This window comes from Calliphora vicina, chromosome 2 (genome assembly GCF_958450345.1).
Source record: "Calliphora vicina chromosome 2, idCalVici1.1, whole genome shotgun sequence".
Taxonomy (NCBI): domain Eukaryota; kingdom Metazoa; phylum Arthropoda; class Insecta; order Diptera; family Calliphoridae; genus Calliphora; species Calliphora vicina.
Window position 1 is genome coordinate 12,681,790 of NC_088781.1, and position 26,789 is coordinate 12,708,578.

The 26,789-nt window shown below is 28.1% G+C and overlaps 2 protein-coding genes across 2 annotated transcripts; one reads left to right on the forward strand and one right to left on the reverse strand.

The window, feature by feature from the left end:
- Positions 1-487: 487 nt before the first annotated feature.
- Tps1 (Trehalose-6-phosphate synthase 1) lies at positions 488-9,258 on the reverse strand. Its single transcript, XM_065499729.1, has 5 exons — positions 8,644-9,258; positions 3,362-3,518; positions 1,865-3,144; positions 1,478-1,805; positions 488-1,402 (listed from the first exon to the last, which is right to left on the reverse strand). Exons 1-5 carry the CDS (start codon positions 8,775-8,777, stop codon positions 860-862), a joined length of 2,442 nt encoding a protein of 813 aa, XP_065355801.1. The 5' UTR covers positions 8,778-9,258; the 3' UTR covers positions 488-859.
- A 12,424-nt stretch (positions 9,259-21,682) lies between these two features.
- AIF (Apoptosis inducing factor) lies at positions 21,683-24,467 on the forward strand. Its single transcript, XM_065501524.1, has 7 exons — positions 21,683-21,883; positions 22,003-22,040; positions 22,111-22,326; positions 22,387-22,566; positions 22,829-23,536; positions 23,599-23,836; positions 23,901-24,467. Exons 1-7 carry the CDS (start codon positions 21,781-21,783, stop codon positions 24,302-24,304), a joined length of 1,887 nt encoding a protein of 628 aa, XP_065357596.1. The 5' UTR covers positions 21,683-21,780; the 3' UTR covers positions 24,305-24,467.
- The last annotated feature ends 2,322 nt before the right edge of the window (positions 24,468-26,789 follow it).

Here is a 26,789-nt window from a genome sequence, read left to right on the forward strand (position 1 = left end):
GAACTCATCCGTGGAATGCCATTTCTATCATGCTTGGATGAGCTATCAGGGATGAATCTTAGACGAATCTACTCCTTCATCAGATAATTCGGATACATCATGGTTTAGCAATTCAGATCTACAGTGGGACAATTTAGGGAAAAAATTAAAAAAAACTATGTTTTCATCGATAGTTTTTTCAATAAAATTTATTTTAATCTTTATCTTAAACATTGAAGAAGGGTATACAAGATTCGGCACAGCCGAATATAGTACTATTACTTGTTTTTTTTTATTCATTTGTAACCCTGTTTAGTTACAAAACAGATTTATTTTGTACTTTACCTCACTTTTCTCAACTACACAATTTAATATGTAATGATATATTATTCTATACAGTCTATAGAATAATTTGTATATCCATCGGAATAATCATCGGAAGACAGTTAAAAACGGGTTTCATTTAAACCCCACAAACCCCCATCAAATCTATAAATTCATTAACAGGTTTCCATTTTATTTACTTATTTATTGGAATTAATTTGACTTAAAATTTTTTGCGCAATACAAACAGTGTAACCCGTGTAAATTGATACATATTTTCAACTAAAAAAAACTTAAACAATAATATGCATATATAATTAAATATGCCTAGAGAATATCAATTTCTACATATTAAATTTGAAATGAAAATATAATTGCATATAGGGTGCATAGTATTTTGGTTTTAAATTTAAATTTTCTTAAATCTATAGTACATCATATATAAATTTTATTTACTCAAACACGTCATTATATATATTTTTGTTGAATATTGTATGAGTAGACTAAGGTACAAAATATTATAATGTTATAGTATACATATTTGATTGGATCGTATTTAAACATGTTCCACATCGAGTGTATTTGATTTCGACGACATTTCCAATGACATTTGAGAGCGTACACCATCACCCTTGGGATTGCGATAAGTTAAGGAATTTGCTCTAGCTTTGCGTCCCATAAAATGACGTTCCACCCACTTAAGCATGGTATAAACAGAATCCGTTGAGGGTAAACGATGATCGGCAGCCGTTTTTACAATATCCGAAGAAGTGACACGGAATGTTCGGGCCATACCTTTTAATGCAACCATAGCATCTTCGTCTGTCAAATCATCACCAACGTAAATAATCTTTATTCGCTCACTCCAGTCCACACCAAAAGATGTACGTAGAATATAAATAGAGGCACGACCTTTATTCCATTGTACAGGGGGGCGTGCCTCTAAAGCACAATGAGCTTCGGTTGGCTTAAATCCATATTTTTCCATAAGACTGCGGGCCTTTTCTATCATGGCAGGTCTAAGTTTTGTGGGTGTCTCACGATAATGGAATGTTAGTAAAGCACCCTTATTTTCAACCCATGCTCCATCCCGGCAAACCTGATAAATAATTTTAAAATAATCTAAACTTTTAAAACAGCCTTTTTGGAATTAAATAACACTACTCATACATACCGTATCTTGAAGGGCTTTCAACAGAAGACTAACTTTGTCTTCGAATTCAATGGGCATGGGATGTACAAATCTGCTACCGTCTGGATGCAAAATTTCCAGACCATGATTGCCTGCATATGTTATTCCTTCAATTCCAACCATCTTTTTAACATTGTCCACATTGCGACCAGAAATAATAGCAACATATACATCCGAGTGATTTGATAGCTTAAAGAGTACATTTTTAATCTCTGGCGACAAAGTAGCCAGATCGGGATGAGGAGCTATTGGTGCTAATGTGCCATCGTAGTCCAAGAGTAAAGCCAATTTGTGATTGTAGCCAATATATCTGAAAATCAACAATATAAAAACTCCAAATTCATAATCTAGCACTTTACAACTACTTACTTTAACAAATAGTCATCAAAATCGTCCACGGTAACAGGCTGCATTGTGGTTGTACCCACATCATCCATCTCCAATGTTCCCATTGCTTTTAAGAAGCAGCGCATCCAATGATTGACATCACATTCCGCTTCGCGACGTCTTAAGCGACTCATACGTAATATTCTTTCATCTTCGGGCATTGTAAGAGCTCTGTGTATAACCTCGGCGGCTTCATGGACTTCATAAGGATTGCTCAATAAAGCTTCGTGCATCATTTCTCCAGCTCCGGCAAAAGGTGAAATTATTAAGACGCCGGGAACTGGATTCATTTGACAAGCTACAAATTCTTTGGCCACTAAATTCATACCATCTCTCAAAGGCGTTACTAAACACACAGCAGCATCGCGGTACAATGCAGCCAATTCATCTTGGCCGACATAGTCATAAATGTATCTTATAGGAGCCCAATTAGCAGTTGTGAATCGTCCATTAATGCGTCCCACCAATTGGTCTACTTCCTCTTTCAATTCTCTATATTCTTTGACATCTGTACGTGAAGGTACAGAGATTTGTAGCAGAGACACGTGCTCTTTATGCTGAGGATATTTTTCCAAAAGTACTTCGAACGCCATTAGTCTATGCACCAAACCTTTGGTGTAGTCTAAACGATCAACTCCAAGAATTGTCTGCTGATCTTCAATAGACTTTAAAACACTTGGTGCCTTTTTAGCTAAATTCACAAATCGCTCATATGGTATGCCAATAGGCAAGGGTCTGACCCTAACCGTACGACCGCCATGTTCTACCAACAAATTATTACGATCGACACGACAACCCAAATTACGCTGACAGCAATCGACGAAATTCAAACAATAATCTTGTATGTGGAAGCCCACCAAGTCACAACCCAACATGCCTTGTAAAATTTCATCTGACCAGGGGAATAAACGGAAAATATCCCATGGCGGAAAGGGAATGTGTAAAAAGAAAGCCAAACGACATGGTAAATTCAATTCTTCAGCTCGTTCACGTACCCAATTGGCCGCTAACATCAGATGATAATCGTGAATCCATACAATGGGAGGGTTTTTCTCACTGCCATTATTATTACTTAGACATTTTTCTAATGCTTCAATAGTACGAACAGCAAAATGTTTGTTGACGGTAATGTAATCGTTCCAATGATCGGCGCCGAATGTCGCTCTTCCAGGCATTGAGTGGAACAAGGGCCAGAAGATTTTATTACAACAACCATTGTAATAACTGTCAAATATTTTCGGATCAATATTTACAGAAACGACCTGCAAGGAAAGAAAACAAATTTGAAATATTACTTCTACATACCGAAAAAAATTGGGAAAACTGAGTGTATTTTTTGAATTTTTTTGAAATTATTTTCATTAAAAAAGATTATATTAATATTTCGCTCAAAATGTAGAATTGGGCAGATAATTTATTAACAGTAGTAATGGTAAAACAAATTTCTTTATGAAAATAAAAATAAAATTATTAACCCACCTGATCTGATTTAAGTCCAGCTGTAGGAGTTTGATCAGTTGGATTTGATTCTGGTATAGGCTCATCAGGATTGTCCAAGTGAATTCCAGACCAACCAACCCATAAACCCTTACCACGTATAACTACAGGACACACAGCTGTAACCAGACCTCCAGCACTATAAAATAAAAATTATTTACAGTCATTTTTAAATAAAATCAATTATTTTCTAATTTTAAGACTTAATAGAATTTCAACGCAATTTCTTATATATCTGTGGACTTTTGACAAAACAACTTAAGTGGAATTTTCATATTTTTCAGGAGAACGTAAAAGCCATAGAGAATTATACATAGAGACGAGACACTCCGAATTGTCAAACAAAAAATACAACAAATCATATGTCTGATACAACAACAAAATGCATTGACTAGCATGTATTTTGTTGTTGCAAGAGATAGGTTTTTGACAAGAGACTTAGGTTTTTTTTTATTATTTGTCCTTGAAGAACTTTATTTTTTGTATATTTAAAAAATAAAATATTTATTTGAATTAAAGAAAACTTGAAAGATTCAATTTGGAATTAATTCTATAAAGAATGAAATTCTATGGAATTAAGCCTAAGAATTAATTCGTAATGATTCTTTAAATGAATGGTCAAGGGATAATATTGAATTCGATTTAATTTAAAATGTCAGCAATTCATTCTATAAAACTATTCCCAACAAAACGAATTCTTTAGCTGCATTCGAAAGCAATTGTTTGAATAGAATTTGTTCATAACAAAATATGTAACCTTTAAACTATTAAATTTTTGTTAATTAAAATCTAATCCAAATTGAATAAATGTATGTTTTCTTCATTCAATTTGTCTTGGTTTTGTATTTTGAAGTTCTAAGGAATTAAGCATATGAATTAATTCGTAACGAATTCTTTAAGGAAATGAATGAATGAATGTCATCATACCATGACTTTTTAATTGAATTTGTTTTTACTCCACCCCTCTTGCCAACAAACTCATAAAATCATGACTTAAAGTCACAAAAAAAGTCATCGTGTAAATCCCGTAATACAATTTAATTTGACTTTGAAAATTGAATTAAGAAAAAAGTCTTTCGAACCTTCGAATTAATTATTTTAATATTGGCATAGTTCATCAAAATTTTAATTCAGAATTAAAAACTTACAGCAAATCTAATCCAATCCGAATTGATTGAAATATTTATATTTAAAAAGTATACAAATTTAAAATGTTAAGTCCCATTTTCTCAGTCTCTGGTTATTTTTTATAGTGACGATTTGCAAACAGTTTTCATACAAAAAATATATTAATTGGTAGTACATAAGTATATCGTTACGAAAAACGATAACCAGAGAAGTTGGTTACCACAACAGAAATTTAGACTAAATTATTTGATTAGCAAAAAATCAATTATCACAAGCAAAACTAAATACTATGTGTGATAAAAACAGAATAATGTAATCAAATTTAAATACAAATTAAAATTTTAAGTTCTTAAAGGAATTATTTAAATGTTTAACATTAGAATTTCTAAAGATTCTCAGTTTTTGAGAAATAATGACAATAACAACAGTTTAATTTTGTTTATATACATTTTTCTTCATTTGTTGTCCAGATTTTACTTAGTCCGACCACTTAAATATATTAATAAGTTTTGTTATTCAATTTTAACGATTTATGTATTTTAAAATTTTTACTGGTTTTTGTTTTAATTTAGTATTAAACAATTGCCGGAATAAATAGATTTTTTTTCCAGGGAAATAGGGATCCCTAATTCGTCGTCGAAAGTGGTGAAAACATTCGAACACTTATTGTTTTCAAAAGTAATCTGTATCAGAATTTTTTTTGCTTGCATTAGATGATTATAATTAATAATAGAATCATATTTTTATTTTCAAATTTTAAAAAACAATACGTCGTTCCCTATTTTTTTGCAACGACTTTCGTTTGACCGTAACGAATGATAATAGGCAGGAAATTTTGTGTTTTGTTTATATTTCAACGATGTTTTGAAAAAAGAAAAAGTCTACGAAGTCGTTTACGTTTTTAAAATCTAATGTAATGATACGAGAATTGTGTAAATAAATATTCATATTAAATTTTTACATTTGTTTAATGAGCTGATAAACATATACGGTTTATGGCCTTTACGAGGTATTTATGGGCTTAGGTAAGGATTCATAATAGTTTATTATCAACCAGTTTTATATAGAAAAACAAAACTTTTTATAACTATTTGGTAAAATAAACTTTTTAAACCATTTGTATGAATAATACAATAAATAATCAGCCCAATCATGAATAAAATATCCGCGTGAGTTTTTCCCATTTTTCCTATTCAAATTCAGTGTTAAAAAAGGGAAAAAATTCCCACGGATTTTTTATTCATGATTGGGCTGAATATATTTGGGAGATTCAAACGGTCTGCTAATAAGTCACAATGTCCTAATATATTATGATAGTTTAAACAAATTGTTGTTGTGCTTCAAACAAAAAAGTGTTATTTTATGACAAAAAAAATAGAATCTTTCTATATTAATAAACATAGTTCAAAAGGTCAATTATAATAAATAAAAATTGTTGATATTATTGGAAAATTCTCTACATATTTATATTAATAGAACAGTGAAAGTGTTTGACCCCTTTCACACTAGGCAGTTTAATCCGCATGTAAAATTTTCTTCTCCTTAATCCGACATTAACTCTGGCATCTATAAACACAAGAAACTTGCGCAACTAAAATGTCTAGTGTGATAGGGGTCTTTATACTTGGAAAGATCTCGTTCGTACCTTTTAAATGTCGTTGAACATATAAAATTAAATGATGACTGAGTTCCAAAAGTTTAAATTTGCGCGTCCAAAAAAATATACTTTTCCCGATATCTTAGAAATTTGAGTGTATATTGGTACTTTTAAAACCGGTATTGCAATACACTCACCTAGACCTACAACCTTCACTAGGCCATTTATCAAGTTATTTTTGAGTGTAGCACAGTGTTATTATTCAAATATTTATTATTAAAAATCCGAAAACCAACATAATTTCGGACGGAATTGTTATTATTACAAAATTAGTTTGTAAAATTCTACAAGGAGTCCATTGTATATTGATAGAAAATGGAGTTACAGTTTGTATTGAGTTGTATTTGGGTTCCTAGTTTCGCGGACTTTTTCCATTATCAGAAAATTAAAAAAAAAAAATAGATTCATTTCCGGGAATTTTTATACCCTTCACCTTCGTGGGAAGGGTATATATAATTTTGTCATTCCGTTTGTGATTTTAACAATATAATTTTCCGACCCTATAAAGTATATTTATTCTGGATCCTTATAGATAGCGGAGTCGATTAAGCCATGTCCGTCTATTGAAATCAATTTTCTGAAAACCCCAGATATCTTCGGGATCCAAATCGTCAATAATTCTGTCAGACATTTCGAGAAGTTTGCTATTTAAAATTAGCAAAATCGGTCCACAAATGGCTGAGATATGAGAAAATAACCAGGACAACCTCGATTTTTGACCTATATCTGGATTACTAAGTCATTAATATAGACAATATGGATATCTAATGATAGATATTTCAAAGACCTTTGCAACGCGGTATATATGGCCATAGTAAGTTGGACCTACAATGGGTCAAAATCGGAAAAAATATTTTTTAATCCGAATTTTTTTTCACCAAAAAAAAAAATATTTTAAAAAAAAAATTATTTAAATAACAATTCGAAAAAAACTTTTTTCCAAAAAATTAAAAAAAAACAACTTTGGAAAAACTATTTAAAATTTGTATTTTGAAGTATAATTTGGTGAAGGGTCTCTTACTTGTTTAATTTTAGATTAAACCAAAAATCATTAATCATTTTCAAAGAATATCCTCAAAAGTTTAAGGCCTTATTCATAAACAATTTTTAAATTTAAACAACGTTTTAAAATCAAATTTTGTAAGGAAATTTTGCATTTGGGGAATTCAAACGGTCTGCTATTATTGTCATATTGTCCTAAAATATTATTTTAGTTTAAACACATTTTTGTTGTGTTTCAAACAAAAAAAGTTCTAAAATAATAAGACTTTTTGAACTACATATGTTTATTGTTTTGTCATAAAATATTTTTTGTTTGTTAGTTTAAATTAAAATAATATATTAGGACATTATGACAATACGACCTAATAGCAGACCGTTTGAATCCCCCAATTGTTTAAATTTAAATTTGTTTATGAATATGGGGGTTAATGTTTAACTTCGTAATAATTCTTTTAAATACATGAAACAATGTGAAATTTACCACTGATATTTTCTAGTAATAAAACCAGATAAATGTTTATATAAAAAATTCACAAAAATCTATGGCTTAATATAGAAAGGTCGTATCTCAACTTTTAGTTACTTTACAGGAGAAGGAAAAAACTGAATAAAATCTGAAAGTGAAAGCCAAAACTAACAACTAAAAATTAGTAATATACATATGTATCAAAAAATATTTTTAGAAAAGTTGTTTGTTTTAATTATTGTAAATATGTTATTCGTCAACATAGGAAACTGAATTTGTTAAGGGAGGTGTACTTGAGTTTTGTCTACCAGAATATGTAAAAAACAAGATTTTGAAGAAAAAAAACGAGATACGATTTTTCTATATTAAGCCATCGATATGTAGGTGGTGGGTAAATAAGATTCGGCCCAGCCGAATATTATACCCTTACATGTTTGCTTATTTTAATTTGTGTGGAATTCAATAACTATTAACAACGAGAATATTAATTCTATAAATATTATTATTTTAATATAAATTACAATATCAAATGATGCAATTATTTTCAAATTCAAATTTCCAATAACTTTTTGTTGTAACTAACCCACTACATATAGTATGTAGTTATAATACGTTACCTAATATTGTTTCTAAAAAGTGATAAATATTAATGATACAGACAGGCACACAAACAATAAAGAAAAAATAGAATAAAATCTACGTAGGCACACAAATATGTCAAATTAATTAAAATTCACTAAGAATCAACTTTGATAAGAATTACAATTGAGATTTCAAATCGTCATTACCGTTTAATAAACATGTATGAGTGTTTTCATCATATACATATACTATATTTATACATGTAAACATGTTATTATTATTATTATTTTTATTACGAGGACACAACGACAATGGACCCAATGTCAGTGACATCTACAATCTAATACATATAAATTATATACATGTACAAATAACCACCACAAATACAATTTAACCCACTTAAAACTGGTAAAAAACTTTAATTCGTACCTGGCTTTACGTTCCAATTTTCCTGTTATAGGGTTCCTCACCAAGATGAATGGTAAACGATTTGATACCACGATCAGGCTAGCCTTAGTTGTTGGCTCTGAGCTATTGGTAATAATGATTTCCGGATCTGCCATTTTGAGCAAATGTACCACCTATACGTTGCTTAAAACACTAATAGCACTCTGTCTCTCTTATTAATTTACTTATCTATTTATTGGTTTCAGTTGAATCAATCACAGCAGTTAACAGTTCATGATATCAATATGAAAAACCTGAAAGTTTTTTTTTATATTTTGATGAATCCTTTTTGTTTGTGAACGAATAACAAAGAAATTAAACACGTTTAACACTTTTTCAATAGTTTCTTCCGTATTACAACAAGTTCTACAAAATATATATTCAGATCAGTATTCGATCGCAACCAAAAGCGTTCTGAATGAAAATTGCAGTGGGCAAGTAACCTAGTGTAGTGCCAAAACGGCAGCTTATTATCGCTCATTACGGTCGGCTGCAGTTTAATGCATCGATCATTAACGTATTCGTTTGTTGTCTTATCAGTTAAAAACTAAAGCTCGAACAGATGAGAAAAACAATAGGATCACAAGTAATCCAACCACTCGCCGCCGGTGTATACAAAACCAAAACTACATTCTTATCTTTGCTGTAATAAAAGAAATCATGATTAGTTTTGCACAAACAAATAAACAAAAATTCCAACATTTTTAAATTTCCTTTCTTCTTCTTCTGATGCACATGCATAAACACACCAACCAACTGGCTGGATTAAATTATTTGTTTAATATTATTCTATTTTTGCAATTATCGTTTGTTGTATAAGTAAAATAATTTCAAAATAAACATACTCAATATTTGGCGTGTTAAAGTCATTAAATCAAAAATCAAATACAAGACATGTAGTATGTAGGGTGAAGTTTAATTGTAGGGTTCATTAAATTCGTTGCTGCTATATATTCCAACATGCTTGTACAATGCGGTTGCTAATGATAATGTATTGTATTTTTCATTTAAACGGTTATTTTAAGTTCAATGTTCTATCATTCAAAACAAAAAAATCCAAAAAAAAAAAAAAATAATAAACAGACAAATCTATAAATTCAATTCAAACATCTGTGGAACTCTCTCCTATTCTATATATAAATCTTTTTGCCGGCATGCCTTATGAAAAACATAAAAAAACAATGAAAGCATTCATGCTCCGCAATTTACCTCTTCCTAAATTGCACTTCTGAGATAATGAGAGCTACATACCCAGCAAAACATATTCTGATTTGAAAGCAGTATGATTCAGTTTAGCTTATTCAATATTTCGAAATATGTATTGTTGTATAAAACATATTAACGCCAGGTCTTGAAACTCTCTTTGAAACTTTCAGGAAGCTGCGATCAGTAATAATCAGTTTTAATTTACTGCTTATTTACAGTATTTCTATGACAGATTACACCTAGTAACAATTTTAATATAAAAAAGTATAAAAACTATATATACGTGAAAGTGGAGAGCATAGCAGTAGCACTCAATTTTTCTGGATCGGTCCTATTAAATTGACTTTAAAATTACAAAACTTTCAAAAATTATATATAATGAATTTATTTGATCTTTAATGGTTATCAAATAAAAAGTTCAGCAGTCTGAATCAAAAACAATTAAGAGAGCTATATTCGGCTGTACCGAATCTTATATACCCTTCACCAAATTATACTTCAAAATAAAAATTAATTTAAATTTTTAGGCAAACTAAATTTATTTTTTTCCAAAGTTGTTTTTTTAATTTTTTCGAAAAAAAATGTTTTCGAATTGTTTTTTTTAAATTTAAAAAATTTTATTTTTGTTTTTTAAATTTTTTTTAATATTTAGCGAAAAAAACTTTTGGTGAAAAAAAATCGGGTTAAAGTTTTTTTTAAATTTTTTAGAGAAAAAATTTTTTCGAATTGTTTTTTTTAAATTTTAAAATTTTTTTTTAAATTATAAAATTTTATTTTTGTTTTTTTTTCAATTTTTTTTAAATATTTAGCGAAAAAAAACTTTTGGTGAAAAAAAAATCGGGTTAAAAAATATTTTTTCCGATTTTAACCCATTGTAGGTCCAACTTACTATGGTTTTATATATACGTCATTGCAAAGGTCTTTGAAATATCTATCATTGGATATCAATATTGTCTATATCCAGATATAGGTCAAAAATCGAGGTTGTCCTGGTTTTTTCCTCAGCCATTTGTGGACCGATTTTCATGTCTGACAGAATTATTGAAGATTTGGATCCCGAAGATATCTGGTGTCTTCTGAAAATTGATTTCAACAGACAGACGGACATAGCTTAATCGACTCCGCTATCTATAAGGGAGTCGGAAATGAAAAATGTAGAAATTACAAACGGAATGACAAAGTCATATATACCTCTCACGAAGGTGAAGGGTATAATAAGGAAGAACAATTTTTTTTAAAGACATTCTAAAAATATGATTTTTATAGAAATCGCAAAATATAATTTGTCGTCCTTATTTTTTAATCAATTATTAGACTTCTGAGCTTCATAGGTTTAGTTTGAAATCCATTTTAAATATAGCTAATTGAATCATTTGATTGTCAACAAATCCAGTGATGTTCGACTTCTTTTGCCTTACCAATATCTGTTAGACCTTTTTTCTTCCTGATTCAGGTTTTCTTTCAATTTTCAAGTCGTCCTTATACTGTTTAATGGCTTTTTAAACAGTGTAACTATGAACCTTAAGAACTTTTGCTATTTTTTTTTTTTGGAAAGTTTTAATTATTTTTTCACGTACTTTTTTTTCGATGTCCATTTTGGAATAGTGTGTATAAGTTTTTTCTGACTCACTCTTTATAAGGACGAAATATGTGCACATAATTATTTTTGCCCTAAATATTGCAAAATTAATTCTATTGATGTACAGACCTCGCTTATTATAATGCAAAAGTGTCCTGGAGTTATTACACTAAATTTATTAGTGGATCATAATGGTATAATGGTTCGAAATAATTAATTCTTACTTAAATTTTCAAAATCAAATTGAATTTTATCTCTTAACCATTCCATTAAATAACTCATTATGCATTAACTCATGGGCTTAATCTTAATTAAATCAAAAGTATTGAATTGAAGACAAAAATTTTCATTAAATTTTAATTAGATTTAAATTAACAAAAAAATTTATAATTTTTGATCATAACAATGAATTAATTCTATTCAAATTAAATATTTTGAATTAAATAATAAATAATAATATTATTTTGAATTAAGCTAAATAATTTGATTAATTGCTGACATTTTTCGATACTTTTTCTTAATTTTATCCCTTTCTTTCTTTCTCAATATCTGTCACATATTTCCTTTTAATTTATGAACAAATTGTATCTTCTTCAAAGCTTCGAATTAATTAATTCAATTTGAGCTTAATTGAAATAAAATAAAAATAAAATCTTAATTCGGAATTAAAAAATATCTAATTATTTAGCTTCATTTAAAGGCCATTCATCGTTGAATTCATTCATAAGTGAATTCCTATAACCTTTGAATGGTTTTTTCTTCCTCAATATCTTCTAAATTTTTCCATTTAATTTATGAAAAACTGTATCTTCTCCAGAGCTTCAAATTAATTAATTTAATTTTGAGCTTAATTCAATAAAATCCTAATTCAGAATTAAAAAATATCATTTAATTCTTTAGCTTTTATTTAAATAGAATTCCTTCATCGTTGAATTAATTCATAAGAGAATTCCTTTAACCTTTGAATGGTTACATTTTCGTCGATTCAAATCTAATACATATTGAATAAAAGTATTTTCAGTTTTGTTATTTTGCTTTTAATCATTTCCAAAATGTATTCAAATCTAAATTCAAATTTAGATTTGAATTGAAGAAAAATTTAATCACTAAATACATTTTATAATGGATTTGAAATAAATAAAATTTGAATGATTCAATAAGGAATTGATTTTATAAAGAATTAATTCTTAAAGGATTGAATTAAATACATTTGAAGTAGAATGGATTAACTCGTAATTAATTTATTAACGAAATGGTTAAGAGATATAATTAAATTTGATTTCGATCCTTAATTTCAAATACAACTTGTTGGATTTTCTAAATGACGTCAGTAATAATTTTATTTAAAAAAACATTTATGTAGTTTTCCAAAACATTAAAGTATAAATTTGTGACCGATTATGACCTATAGGCTATGTTATTGATAATAATAAAAACAAATAAATAAAAAAACAATTAATCTGTTTCAGTACAAATAATTAATCAGAAAAATAACCATATATAATGTAATTATGATTACAGGTACAATTATCTCTAAAACTGGCAAAAACTAGAACAAAGCTAATAATTTATAAAACTATTTTTATGTTATAAAATATTTAAATCAATTTTTAAAATTTTTTTGCGATTTTGATCTTGAAGATGAAGTTTTTTGATTTTATATATTTTTGTTCTTTATGACAAGGGCTGCAACTTTGGCTCAGAGAGTAAATTAAAATTCAGAACTGTTTGCAAGATATGAGCCTGAGAAAATGATCACTTTTTTGCAAAAATAACACCGAGGTCTTTTATTCGTCTTTTATCACGTAGTGGTGTCCGTATACGGTTATATTTCCATGACTCAAAAAATTACAAACAGATTTCGTAAATTATTAATGCATTGTTCTGAACTTTCAAGTTTTTATTGGCGATATCGCTATTCTTAAGTATTGCAATAAAATGTTGTCACAAAATGTGCAAATATACCACTGTGCACTGCACAGTATCAATATCAATCCCTTTGAATTTATTATACCTCTACTCAAGTGTATGGTATATACACGATGTTTGTTTAGGTTTGGTAAATGGCCAGCAAAATGTGCAAAATATTTTTGTGAATTATTAAATTTACAAAAATATACGATGTATTCTTGCATTATGACTTTCTACCAATAGATAGCAATTGTTTGTATTTTGTTTACATTTGTTATCAAAAGGTCTTAAGGTGTTTAGAATTATTCACCTTGTTATGACCGCCAATAATCATAGTTATTTCATTCTTTTACTTACTTCATTTTTCATAACACAAGAACGTAGTAGTGGAACTATCTCAATGTGAATATAGTTAAAATGTTAACTACACATGTTCGATTGTGTATCATCAGTTTACAAACAAAACCATGTAACTGCAAATTTAAAAGTTTACAGGTGAAACACAACATTTTTTATTACAATATTCAAGCATTTGTTTAGATTTGACTTTTAATAAAATATGTCACAATAAGTTAAAAACACTATTTAATTAATTCATTTATTTTTAATTTAGCAATTACGCAGACTTTTTCATTCTCTTTATAAATTAATCCAAAAACCACGACAAATTTTCAAATAAATCAAAATGTTTATAAATAAATTTAAATCAGTATTACTGTCATTATTTTCCCTAAATATGTTAAGCATCTTAATAATTACTGGGTGTAAAACTTAAAAACGCGGGACTTTTTTTTTCAAATTTTAGCTTTTATTTAAAAACATTTATACACTATAAATTTATTCAAAGTATTGGTCATTGTTAGCTATGACCTTTTCCCATCTTTTTGGCAACATATGGATTCCGAGCCAAAAGAGCTGTTCATCTTTTGAGGCCAATGCTCGCTTCAAACGGATCAGTTGCGTTTAGTACAGCTTCTCTGTGATGATCTGGCCAGATAGGACCCTTTTTTGATAAAAATATATTTTTACCACAATTTTATTTTTATTACTCTTTTAAATACATTCAATAAGAATATTCAATATCTCATTTCTTTTTTTTAGTATTTTCTAAGCATTTGTATACCATTGGAGTCCTTTTACTTTTAATAGTTTCGTTAAGTTGTGATAAATGACTCGTTTCAAAAAAAGTTTCGTCTATACATGTAAATACAAAAAAAGTTTCAAATACATATAAATTAAATATGTCAGTTGTTATACTCACTAAACATGATTCTTAGATGATCGAAAAATATGTAATTTTAATTTGTATTTGAATTGAAACGGAAAAATATGTACAAAAAATATGTTAAAGTGCAAAAAAAAAGGAATTTCGGTTAATCGATACAAATTAATCGGTTTATTTGTTATTTGAAAATCGGCAATTTTAAATTATTCGAACAGTTAACCGTCCAAAATTAACCGATTAACGGTTAATCGATTGAATACCCAATGATTTTGCAAAAATCGATGGATACTTATAATCAATGCTTTGTAAAAATGTAATTAGCTTCATTTAAAGGCATTTATTTAAATAAAATTTATTTTATTAGCATTTATTTCAATTGACTACATTAATCGTTGAATTAATTCATAATAAAATTCATTCAAACTTTTAATGTCTAAATTCATAATTTTGTTAATTATAATCAAAAAGATTTTGTTAAAATAAATGTTATTTTTGGGAATACAAAATTTATTTTTTAGTTTTTTAATGTGCTAAATTCCCAATTTAAATATTATTTATTAATTCACTGCAATTTATTGCTGGGGTTTAAGCTAGTTCCTATTTCATCATTCAATTTGTTTTCAATCCTTTACAAAATGAATTGAAAAAGGCCTAATTGTAATAGATGTGATTTTAAGAAAATGTTAATCATTCACTTATTAATATATTTTGTAACAGATTTGAATTAAAGAAAACTCGAATGATTCAATAAGGAATTAATTCTATAAATAATATATTCGTAATGAAATGAATTCAATACATTTGGAATTAAGACAACGAATTAATTCGTGCTGAATGGCTTAATGGAATTGTTAAGAGGATAAATTTAATTTGATTTTGTAAATTTATTTAGTTCTTTCGAAACTTTGGATACAATAGAATCTTGGATTGACAACGAATCTGTTGTACATGTGCTGAAATAATGATATAACTTTAAGAAGGTTGCAGAAGTCGAGCTAAAACGGTATTTTAAGCAATCATGATTGGAGCACATCTCAAAACTCTTACAAGAATCTAAAACTAGTTAAACGAATATTTTGAGCTCTAATTAGAAATTTTTGTAACTTTTTAAATATTTTTCGATTTCTGCAAATCTATTTAACATTAAACGATTTGCGAGAAAATTAATTATTATCACTAACATACATATATACATATAAATATTTAATTGTTTTTTAGTTTTATAAAAATAATTTCTAAAAATAACACGCGCTTATCACGTTGCAGTTTTTATAACATTTCGTGATAGATACGTTCTCGTACATATGTATAAAAACATTTACACATGTAAATTGAAAGCAGACATCCATCCCGTGCCTTAGTCTATATGTTTACGTTTCTTTATCACTTAATCACTTGCATGAAAATCTACCCGATTACAAACGACAACAAACAAAGCTCATTCTCTACAGAGATTCCAGGGGCAAAATTCAACTAACTATCAAATAGTTCAGTTTGTTTGTTTTTTATTTATTTATTTTTGTTTTTTAAATAAAATCAGAAATTTCTAATCCCTTATTTATTGTGCAGCCTAAAAAATTTATTGATTTCATACTTCGCAGTAGAAATTAGTTTTAATTGATTTTTAAATGTTAGTTTATAAAACTTTTATAGATACTTATGTAAGTACTTATGAGTATGTAGATTATATTGAAAAAGGCATTTTTACATGTTCATTTAAAGCCATGCTTAATCACCGTTTAATGACAATATTTTAATTACCCAACAATATGACATTTCTTGTTATTATTATTTAACAATATTTGACTGATTACTGAGGATTTGTTCAATCGTGTAATGTTTCGTGTGTCCTGAAAAGTTGTTGTCTTGTTTTTAAATACAATTTTAAAAAATATTTGTTTTAAAGTTAGCAGCATCAAAAGATAAAACGAACGGGATTCCGTTCGTTTACTTTTAAAAACTTGTAACGAGAGAGCAAGAGAGTGTTAAAAGTGGCAGTTCGTAGATAGAGAACATGATATTTTTTACTGGACATTTTTTGTCCAGTAAAAAATATCAACATATAAATATGTTTAAAACATATGGTTGCAAATATAATCAAAACTAAAAAGTTGAAAATTAATACAATTTACAAGTTTGCAAAGAAAAGATGTAAAATAACACAATACAAACATTTTGAATTGATTTATAATAAAATACAACTTATTTTTACAAATTGTTGTTCGCGTACTTTTTTTTTGCAATTTTTCAGATTGAGAGTAATTTATTTTTACTCTCTAAAATAAAGTTACTGGATATTTTTTACTATAGTATTGGCAAAAAATGTTTAGCATTTTATACAAAATATTGTAAAATACAAATAGGATTTCATTTGATAAGAAAACTGTTTTTGGAATTGTGGAATGTAATTAAAAAACTAGACATCAATATTACCACGTTCTAGCAAATAATTTAAATGACAATTTGCATATAAAAATGAATTTGTAAAGTTTATAACATAAATTATGTATTATTCTATAGTTTAGAATATTGCGTTTAGTTTAGTTTTACTTTGAGTTTTTTTCAAAGATAGGTTTTAAGAAGAATTTATTATCACCTAGAAAATATTATTTCGCTCATAAATCCTGGTCTGAGTACTAAAAAACATTTGCCATATTGCATTCCTTCAGATACTCGTAGTTTTATCCTTTCACTAAAATGTCCGTTATTTTCGGATTTCGAGAGATTTGTTGTCACAAAAGACTAAACAAAAACCTACTTCCTACATATTTAGCACGAAAACATACGGTCTACAACTTGACTAACATTTTGTTTTTAACTTAAACATATTTTCAAACTTACATACATACATATACATAATTATATTTTTATTATTAGAAAATTCACTGATGAGTATTTCCACATATCTTTGTCCATATATGTATGTTGTACCGATTTTTCCAAACATTTTTGAGCAACTAAAAACAGTAATACTAAATTTCACACCCCTAGGTCCATTTGTTTTGGCACTATCGCACTTAAAAGCTAGTCGATCAAATAAATTCAAATATTTGTTCAAGTCACACAACTTTTGAAATTGATGTCTTCCGGCCGGAATGAAATTTGTACCAATACAATTTTTCAACAAGATCGGTCTTAGACAAATTTGTTAAAAATTATTTAAATAGCTATTTCTTGAATCTTTCGAAAAAAAATGTTTACCTTTTTTGCAAAATCAAAAATTTGAGTCAATCAAAATAAATGTTTTGTAACTCAAGACTAAGGGTTTTCAATTTTTAGCATATGACTACTTTGAATAATAAAAAAATTAACCGCCTGTTAAGGTAAAAACCTTTTAACCATAATATTAAAATAAACTACCTGTTAACTTTTACCTCTCCACCCCACCCACTTTTTAAGTGTCATAAAATAATAAATAAATAAATAAAAAAATATATTGACCGGCTTATTTGAAATAGAAACTAAATATACATTTATATTATTTGAACTAAGTTAATAAAATTAAAAATAAAGATAATTTGATCAATATTTGAAAAATTCATTTTAATTAATATCAGAATCGCTAATGTTTAGAACTTCATTTACATTAGAAAAAACCTCCTGTCTGTTTCTCTAAATGCGAACGAACGTTTTCTTTCGTATTTTAAATTGAAAAACAACAAATAAATTTTAAATTTTTTTGTTGCTTTCAATATAAAATACGAAAGAAAATGTTCGTTCGCATTTAGAGAAACCGGCAGCTCTTTTCAATAAATGAAAATAAATTTTTTGGAAAGCATCTAGTATTTAAATATAATAATTAAGTATGTATTAAAAACTTATTTTGGTTTTAAAAAATTTAGTTAATTGAGGAGGTTCATAACAAAACGCAATAATTCCACTTTTTAAGTTTTTCGTTTTTTGACTGAATCCAATTCTACACATTAAAATCTAAGAATATACATTGTTAAAACTCATGCTAATAATTATACTGTAATTCAATTCCAATATAATGGTTCAGACCACAACAATTCCATATCTATGCAATAAACATAAAAACATTATGAAACCATTGGTCAAACATTTCGGAGTTAGTATATTATACAAACATATTATTAAACCAGCAAGGATATGGTAACAATGAAACAGATAATACAACCTTATTTGACTGTTTGAAGGAGGACATTGAAATTAGATTGTAACACAGTGTTGATTTTTTCATATTTGATTGTAATCTATGGTTTTGAATGTAATAAATATCGTTAATATAATAAAAAGGGGAAATTACACTATTATTTTTTTACACTTTTACACAGAAAAAACATGAACCAAATTCCAAAAAAAACAATTTTTTTTGGGATTTTTTTCTTGTGTTTGTTGTGTAAAAGTGTAAAAAAATCACAGTGTAATTTTCCATTTTTTTGAAATGAAAATACCCTCAATAAAAGAGTTTATCATTTACAAGGTAAAAACCAAGGCGTATTAACAAGGTGAGTGCATAAAATCAGCTGATTCTAAATTCGCCGTAATTTAATGTAGACTATATGTCAAACTTTGTTTATGTTTACATTTTTTATTTTAAAAAAAGCAAGCGAGTATTGTAATTTAAAAAAATAAACAAATATTTTCTGATATTTAACATTTAAAAAATTGCTGTGAAAATTAAAAATTAAAAAAAATAATTTGTGAAATTTTGTGAAAATAAATAAATTTAATATTTAAAAGTGCAATTTAACAATTTAAATAAAAAATGCGCAGCTGCTGGCTATGTAAAAAAAAAGTGGAACGGGGAAATGGGACATTTTTTAATGTTCCCAAGGATGAGAAGAGGCGGTCAAAATGTGGTGAAATTTGTAAAATGCAATTCACACCAAATGCACGGATTTGCATTGACCATTTTTCATCCAAGCAAATTATAACGTCGGGCCGCAATCGTTATCTTCTGCCCAATGCAGAACCAATTGTACCGAATCAAAACAAACGACTTCAAACTAAAATTTTAATTCGCTTTTATTTTGTTTATATTTTAATTCGCCTTGATTTTGACATATTGTCTACATTTGAACAAAAACAAAATGCCTGTTGTTTTTGCCTTGTTGTATTTGTTGCCGGGACGCACTCACCTTGTTAATTCGCCTTGGTAAAAACCATAGTAGAAAAATAGAAGGTAGTTTCATTCTCTCTTTATTTTTTAAAATTCTACGTATGACATGCTTAAGGATTTTGACGTTTTCGTTAAAATAGTAATACCATATTAATTAAAAATTTTCCCATATATTCTTTGAAGTTTGTGAAAAAATTAATACATAATTTTCATTAATTTGAAGAATATTAAAAAATTATAAAAAATATTTACTATCAAATTGGGATCAAAGGTAAGATTTTCATTTTCAAATATTTCAAAGCTAATTTGTGAACATTATTTTAAGATTTAACAAACATGAGTTGCATTTTCCCCAACTGCGAAAATACCAAATATTTTTGCAAAAATTCAAATGTAAATTTTTATAAAGTCCCTACATTACCTAACAAACGACAACAGTGGCTGGATGTATGTAAAACTTGTCAGAGGGTGGATTATACAAACCGAACACCAGTTTTTTAAGCCTTTTGGAACGTTTAAATTATTTTTTTTTTAAATTTAATGAAAATTCTTTGTCAGGTAGCCCAAATTATATAGCGAATGTTAGGAATTGAATCATTAACTTCCAACACAACATACTTAATACATTTTTATTTAAATACTAAATTATAAATTACACATTTTTTGTAAAAAATTTCTCTAAAATAAAAATCATTTTTAGGAATGTGGCAACGCTTTTTATAATGCTCACAAAATAAGGAAACTTCAAAAAACCTTATTTGAAAAAAAAAATTTTGATTGAAACTACCTTCTATATTTTTATCATGGTAAAAACTAGGGTTTTTATAACGAGGAAAAAATATATTTCCATTTTTTAATTTTATTCCATATTGGTATACAGTAAAACCTTGTTAATCCGGACGGCGTTAATCCGGACCCCAAGTTTGAAGAGTTCTCGACAAACAAAATTGAATGACTATTTTACCAAGCAAAATAAATAGCTTTAATATTTTTATAGTTATTTTAATGATTTGTGGAATTGAAAGATGTTAATACTTTTTTTTATAAAATGTACATAGATGCTATAAATATTATTTTTAAATGTAATGATACATAAATATAATATATCATTATATATGTATTTTAAAAGCATTTTTAATACAATAACAATGTTTTTAATTTTAATTCGTTAGTCCGGATAATTTGATAATTCGGATTAGGGTCTGCAATCAATTATCCGGATTATCAAGGTTTTACTGTATTGAGACTTTATATAATTAAAATGCTATAATTTATAATTATAGTAATGATTTAGCATTTTTATTCATTGTTAACAAAGTATTATAAATATTTTAACTAATAATAATTTTTTCTCGTTATTCGTTAGAATAATCGTAAAAAATTTAAAAATTAATTCGATTAATAAAAAAATTATGAACATTTTCTCGTTTAAAATAGAACTCGAATAATTGACAAGTAAAAACCTTTCCAAGATTCATCTGCCAATAATATGGCAAATGTTATTGTTTGAAATTCAGATATTTGTAAAAAAAAACACTATTCATTCGCAATTTTCTAGACAATGTGACAGTTCTTTAAATATATTGGATATCGATTTTTACAAAAACTTTATTACTAAAGAAATTTTACTGATTTATTAATAAACATATTTGTTGGGCTTTAAAAATTATATTGATTTTGTTTTTTAAGCTCATAAAACTATTTTTTATATATAGATTTTTGGTAATTATTCGAACTTTTTATTTTATATAATTTGAAAGTAAATTTTAATTCGTCTTAAGTTCATTTTTATTATAATTTATTTGTAATAATTCATAGAAGCCGATAGCCAGTGTAGCTAGTGCTCATTTTGTAATATTAGATTTATAATTAATTATAATAATTCAAAGAATATCACAGATTTTCACATTGAAATAAACCAAAAAATAGTTTCACTAAAATCGACTTTACCATCTCTGTTTTGAACATATGTATTATGTTATCATTTCCCAGTGATTAGTAGACATCTGACAGACAGAATAAAATGCAAAAGCGAAACACTTCGAGAATATTGTCATAAAAAAGACTGCTATTTATTTATTAATTTTTTTTAAAACAAAACACAATTTATATAAAATGAGCATTTGTAGTGTTAGAGGGATAAATTTGCAGTTGTGCAGACGAGCATTTCTATTAGCCAACCGGAGGCAAACGCCGGTAACATTTCAAGATTATGCAGGTGAGTGGTGGATTGATACTTCATGATTATGCATTGAGGTTATGTGAAATTTGGTTAATATTTTCATTTATGAAACAAATTATGAATTATATTTTAATCAGTATTGTTTTTTTTTATAGTTACAAAGCGTTGTGCACACAACAGTTCATTTCAAAAGGTAACTATAATGAAAATAAAGTTGTATGTTATTTTATGTTTAATATGGATGTTTTACAATTGCCCTTTAGGAAGAGAGTCGTCCTAAGATTTCCTATAACAGTGAGGTATTAAGAGCTGCTAATTGCAATGTAAGTGGCAAAAATTTGGAATCACAAAAGCAAGCTACAAATACTGAGGGAAAGAACAATTTAGCGGATAGTTCAACTAGTAATGGTGATGGGAATAACAGTGGAAAAACAAAAATTTTACTTGCCTTGGCAGCTGCCTTAGGAATTGGAGGAGTGGTAAGTTTTTATTATATTTATGAGTTAAGAATTTTTAATGTGAATTTAATTATGTTTTAGGTTTATTATTTCAATAAAGGCGATGACGCCCCGAAGAAGGACGTATCACAACCTATTCCACAGACAAAACCAGCTAGTTCTCAAGATCTGCCAAAGCATGTGCCATATTTGTTAATTGGTGGTGGAACAGCAGCGTTTTCAGCATTCCGTGCTATAAAATCAAATGATGCCAGAGCTAAGGTACACATCATGTCTGATATTGATTATAAAACAAAAATTTTTAATTTTTTGAATCGAGAAATAACCCTTAACCCCCAGTAACACGAAGTCTGGTTATGTTTTAACTAATAGTTATACTGACAGTTTTCATACAAAAATAATTTTAACCGACTGTATAACTATTAGTTAAGGCCTAACCAGACTTCGTGTTAATGGGGGTAAGAAAATAATTTTAATTTTATTTTGGTATGTGATTAATATTAATAAATTTTATTACCAATAGGTGCTGATGGTGACAGACGAACAACGAAAACCCTATATGCGTCCACCACTATCGAAAGAATTATGGTACTCAGCCCAAGACACACCGCTTTCAGAAGATTATAGATTTAAACAGTGGACAGGTGCTGAACGCAGCTTATACTTTGAACCTGAGGAATTTTTTATTGACCCCTCCAAGTTAAATGAAAGTGAAAAAGGAGGTATTGCTGTAGCTCAAGGTTTCAGAGTAAAGAAAATAGATCCAACAAAGAAAATAGCCACTTTAAGTGATGGCTATGAAATTGGTTACGACGAATGTTTAATAGCTACCGGTTGCAGCCCTAAATTATTGCCCGTTTTTTCAAATGCTCCCCCCAGTATTCAAGACAAAGTTATGGTGTATCGTACACCGGACGATTTTGAACGTCTCAAAAGTTATGTGGACGCTAAAAAGAAAATTACCATTATTGGTAATGGATTCTTAGGAAGCGAATTAGCCTGTACATTGGCTAACTATTCAAAGAATAATGGTAACAATATATACCAAGTGTTTCCAGAAAACGCAAATATGTCAAAAGTGTTACCGGATTATCTAAGCAAATGGACAATGAAAAGAATGGAATCACAGGGAGTGTGTGTTCTACCAAACGCTAGTGTTAAGAATGTAACGCGTGATGATGCTTCTTTAAAATTAACATTAAGTACAGGAGATACAATAATGTCTGACATAGTAAGTATTTCAACAGCTGTTTAATCCCTTCAAATGTAAGAGTATGAATTTTTGTTTAACAGGTGGTTGTTTGCGTGGGATGTGAAGCTAATACGGATTTAGCTAGTCTTTCTGGCTTAGAGGTGGATGGAAATCTGGGTGGCTTTGTGGTGAATGCTGAATTAGAAGCACGTCGTAATTTGTTTGTTGCTGGAGATGCCTCCTGTTTCTATGATCCTCTATTAGGTAGAAGACGTGTTGAACATCACGATCATTCCGTTGTTTCAGGCCGTTTGGCTGGCGAAAATATGGTGGGAAAAAGTAGGTTTCCGAAAGCATCTTAATTTTTTGTAAAAGCTAAAATAACTTCCATTACTATTTACAGAGAAGCCATACAATCACCAAAGCATGTTTTGGTCTGATTTGGGACCAGAAATCGGCTATGAAGGTATTGGTTTAGTCGATTCATCGCTGCCAACTGTAGGCGTTTTTTCATTGGCTTCTAAAGCTGCTGACAGATCTGATAATCTTGCTGATAGCCAGAATGTGGATTCAGAGAAGAAGGAAATCACAAAAACAATTAATACCACAGATACTCCTGCTACGGATGCTGATTCGCCACCCAATTACGGGCGAGGAGTAATATTTTATTTAAAAGATGAAAAAATCGTTGGCATTTTGTTATGGAATATTTTCAATCGCATAGGACTGGCACGTACTATAATAAATCAGAACAAAAAATACGATGACCTAAACGAAGTCGCTAAACTTTTTGAAATTCATTCGTAGAGCAAACACTTAATTTTAATTTAAATGTAATTTGATTAGGTAAAAATGTTTATTTTTATTGTTATTTAAATGTCTAACTTGCAAAAAAAAAAAAAAAATCAAATGGTACCTTTGATTATAAACCAACAAATATACATACCTTAAGGGTTTTTCAACCTTGAAACAGCTGCATTTTGTTTTCAAAAATCCAATTCCTGCGGATTAGCTTATAACGCTGGAAAAACTAATTGTTTCTACTTAAAAACGCGGCTTAATCTGCATACACATTTATGACCACATATGCTAAACATAATACATGCAGGTAAATTTAGCAGTTGACAATTTGGTCACAGGTACATTTAAAATTTACTATAAAACAGCTATCCTTTCTAACCAAATCATCAGTTTATTGTTGAACTCCGCTGAAATACAGACAGCTAACCTTTCTAAACAAATCATCAGTTTTTTTGTTGAACTCCGCTGAAAATACATACAACATGGAAAACAAAAATATTGAATATTATCAATCAAAACAGATTGAAGAACCTGGTAAGTTAAACAATATTAATTAATATGTCTGAATATGTTTATAACAAAATATCTATATAGTTTCTTCCAGCAATGAGGAAAACTCCGAAGAAGAAATATACGCTGCCATGGGTTTAATGTTATTGCATTATCAATCTGTGGCAAGAATAGAGAAACAGATGCAAGACTCCCCTGACCACCAAATAATGATTGCAAACGAACAACCCCCACAGAATGAGCCAGTTGTTGCGGTGAGGCCAAATAAGCGTCCAAGACCTTCGGGTAATACTAGTAACTCTATACTTTTGACTTCTTGTCGCGATATTATAAGAGAATTCTTATCTCAAAATGATTATTAATGATGATGACAACATGAGAAAAACATAATATTTGTGCGTAAAGTATAATAAATATTCTAGTGAATCCTTTGAGGGTAATTAAATATGTATGTAGTAAATAAGAATAATTAATAAAAATATGATTTTAAATATAAATGCACTTAAATTGTTGTCTTTTATTTTTTTTTAACAAATTTTATAGAGGTACTATTACTTAATACAATAAATTGTATGAAACTGAAATTGTATAATACAATATAAAATATTAAGCAAGGAACAGGAATGAAAAATCGATCAGATTTTAAATATTTTTCATACTCAATTTTAAAAATGAAATTAAAGTTGCTTTCAGAAATTAACAGAATTGGTTGCACTATCAGATTCAGATTGTGTCAAAATGTAGAATTATAGTACATACATATATTGAAAAAACTCTGAAGACCCACTATCACAAAATTGCTCTTTTTTTTACAAACTTTTCATGAAATGAAAGATTTATAAAAATCTTTCATTCACCCAAAATTTACCTTGGGTTTTCGGATTTAATTTTTAATTTCTATGTTAATTTTTGGCACACATATACCCTGTGGAGGCATTTCAATTTTTCCAATTTATGAAAAATTCGCGATTTTATTCACCAATTTCGATTTTTCAAAAGTGACAAAATTCGACAAAGTGTGTATGTATTCATATCATGAAAAGCTGTGTTTGGATTTTGTTAATTCAAGAACCACAGGAAGGTTATTATGATCTCATTAAATTTAGCTGGTAAAAAGTAATATTTTCATTTATAAATGGATTCATAATGTAAATGCAATTTTCTGATGCATTTTTGATACATTTCTACACTTTTAGTTTACTATTTTTTAATATATGTATTCAAATCTGAAATTTTTATATTAAAATATACCTATATATCTATATAGGTCCACCACGGAAAGCATGCACTATAACAACGAAGTTATTGCTAAAGTTATTTTAAACAAATAAACTTTTTAACAATTAGACAAATTAAAATTGGAAATATCAAAATAGCTTCATATGGGTAACAGTAAACTTAGAAAAGTTCAAATTTACATAAACTTTATTATTTTGTTTTAATCGGTTTAGAGCTAGTTTCTGGGATAGAGATAATCTACATTCTTCGCTTAAACCTAAATTAAACTAAAAATTGTGTTTCTCACTTATTGTTTATATGCTATAAATCTAGGTTTAACTGAGCATCATTGGTGAGTTAAACCTAAGTATAAAATGCCAAAGCACAAACAGATGGAAAATAAAATAAACAATTCAGCACAGCAGCTCTTTGTTTTTATTCGCTTTATTAACATCAATATAATTTTTAATATACATTTTATATACTTTTATGTCGCTTTTTCTTTTAGAAAGTTAAAATTTACAAAAAAAGTTATGTAACGCGGTTGCTTTTTCTTATAAAATGTTAGTATTGCCATATTTATATGAACAAATTTGAAGAATAAACATGTGATTTGACTGAAAAGTATGGCAATGCTAACAAAATTAATCCACTAGTGAGAAACACAATCATTGGTTAAATTCCGGCAAAATATGTTTCAGGATTAATATAACAGCGTGTTAAGCTGAGTTTAACTGACAAGTAAGAAACTAGCTCTTAGTAG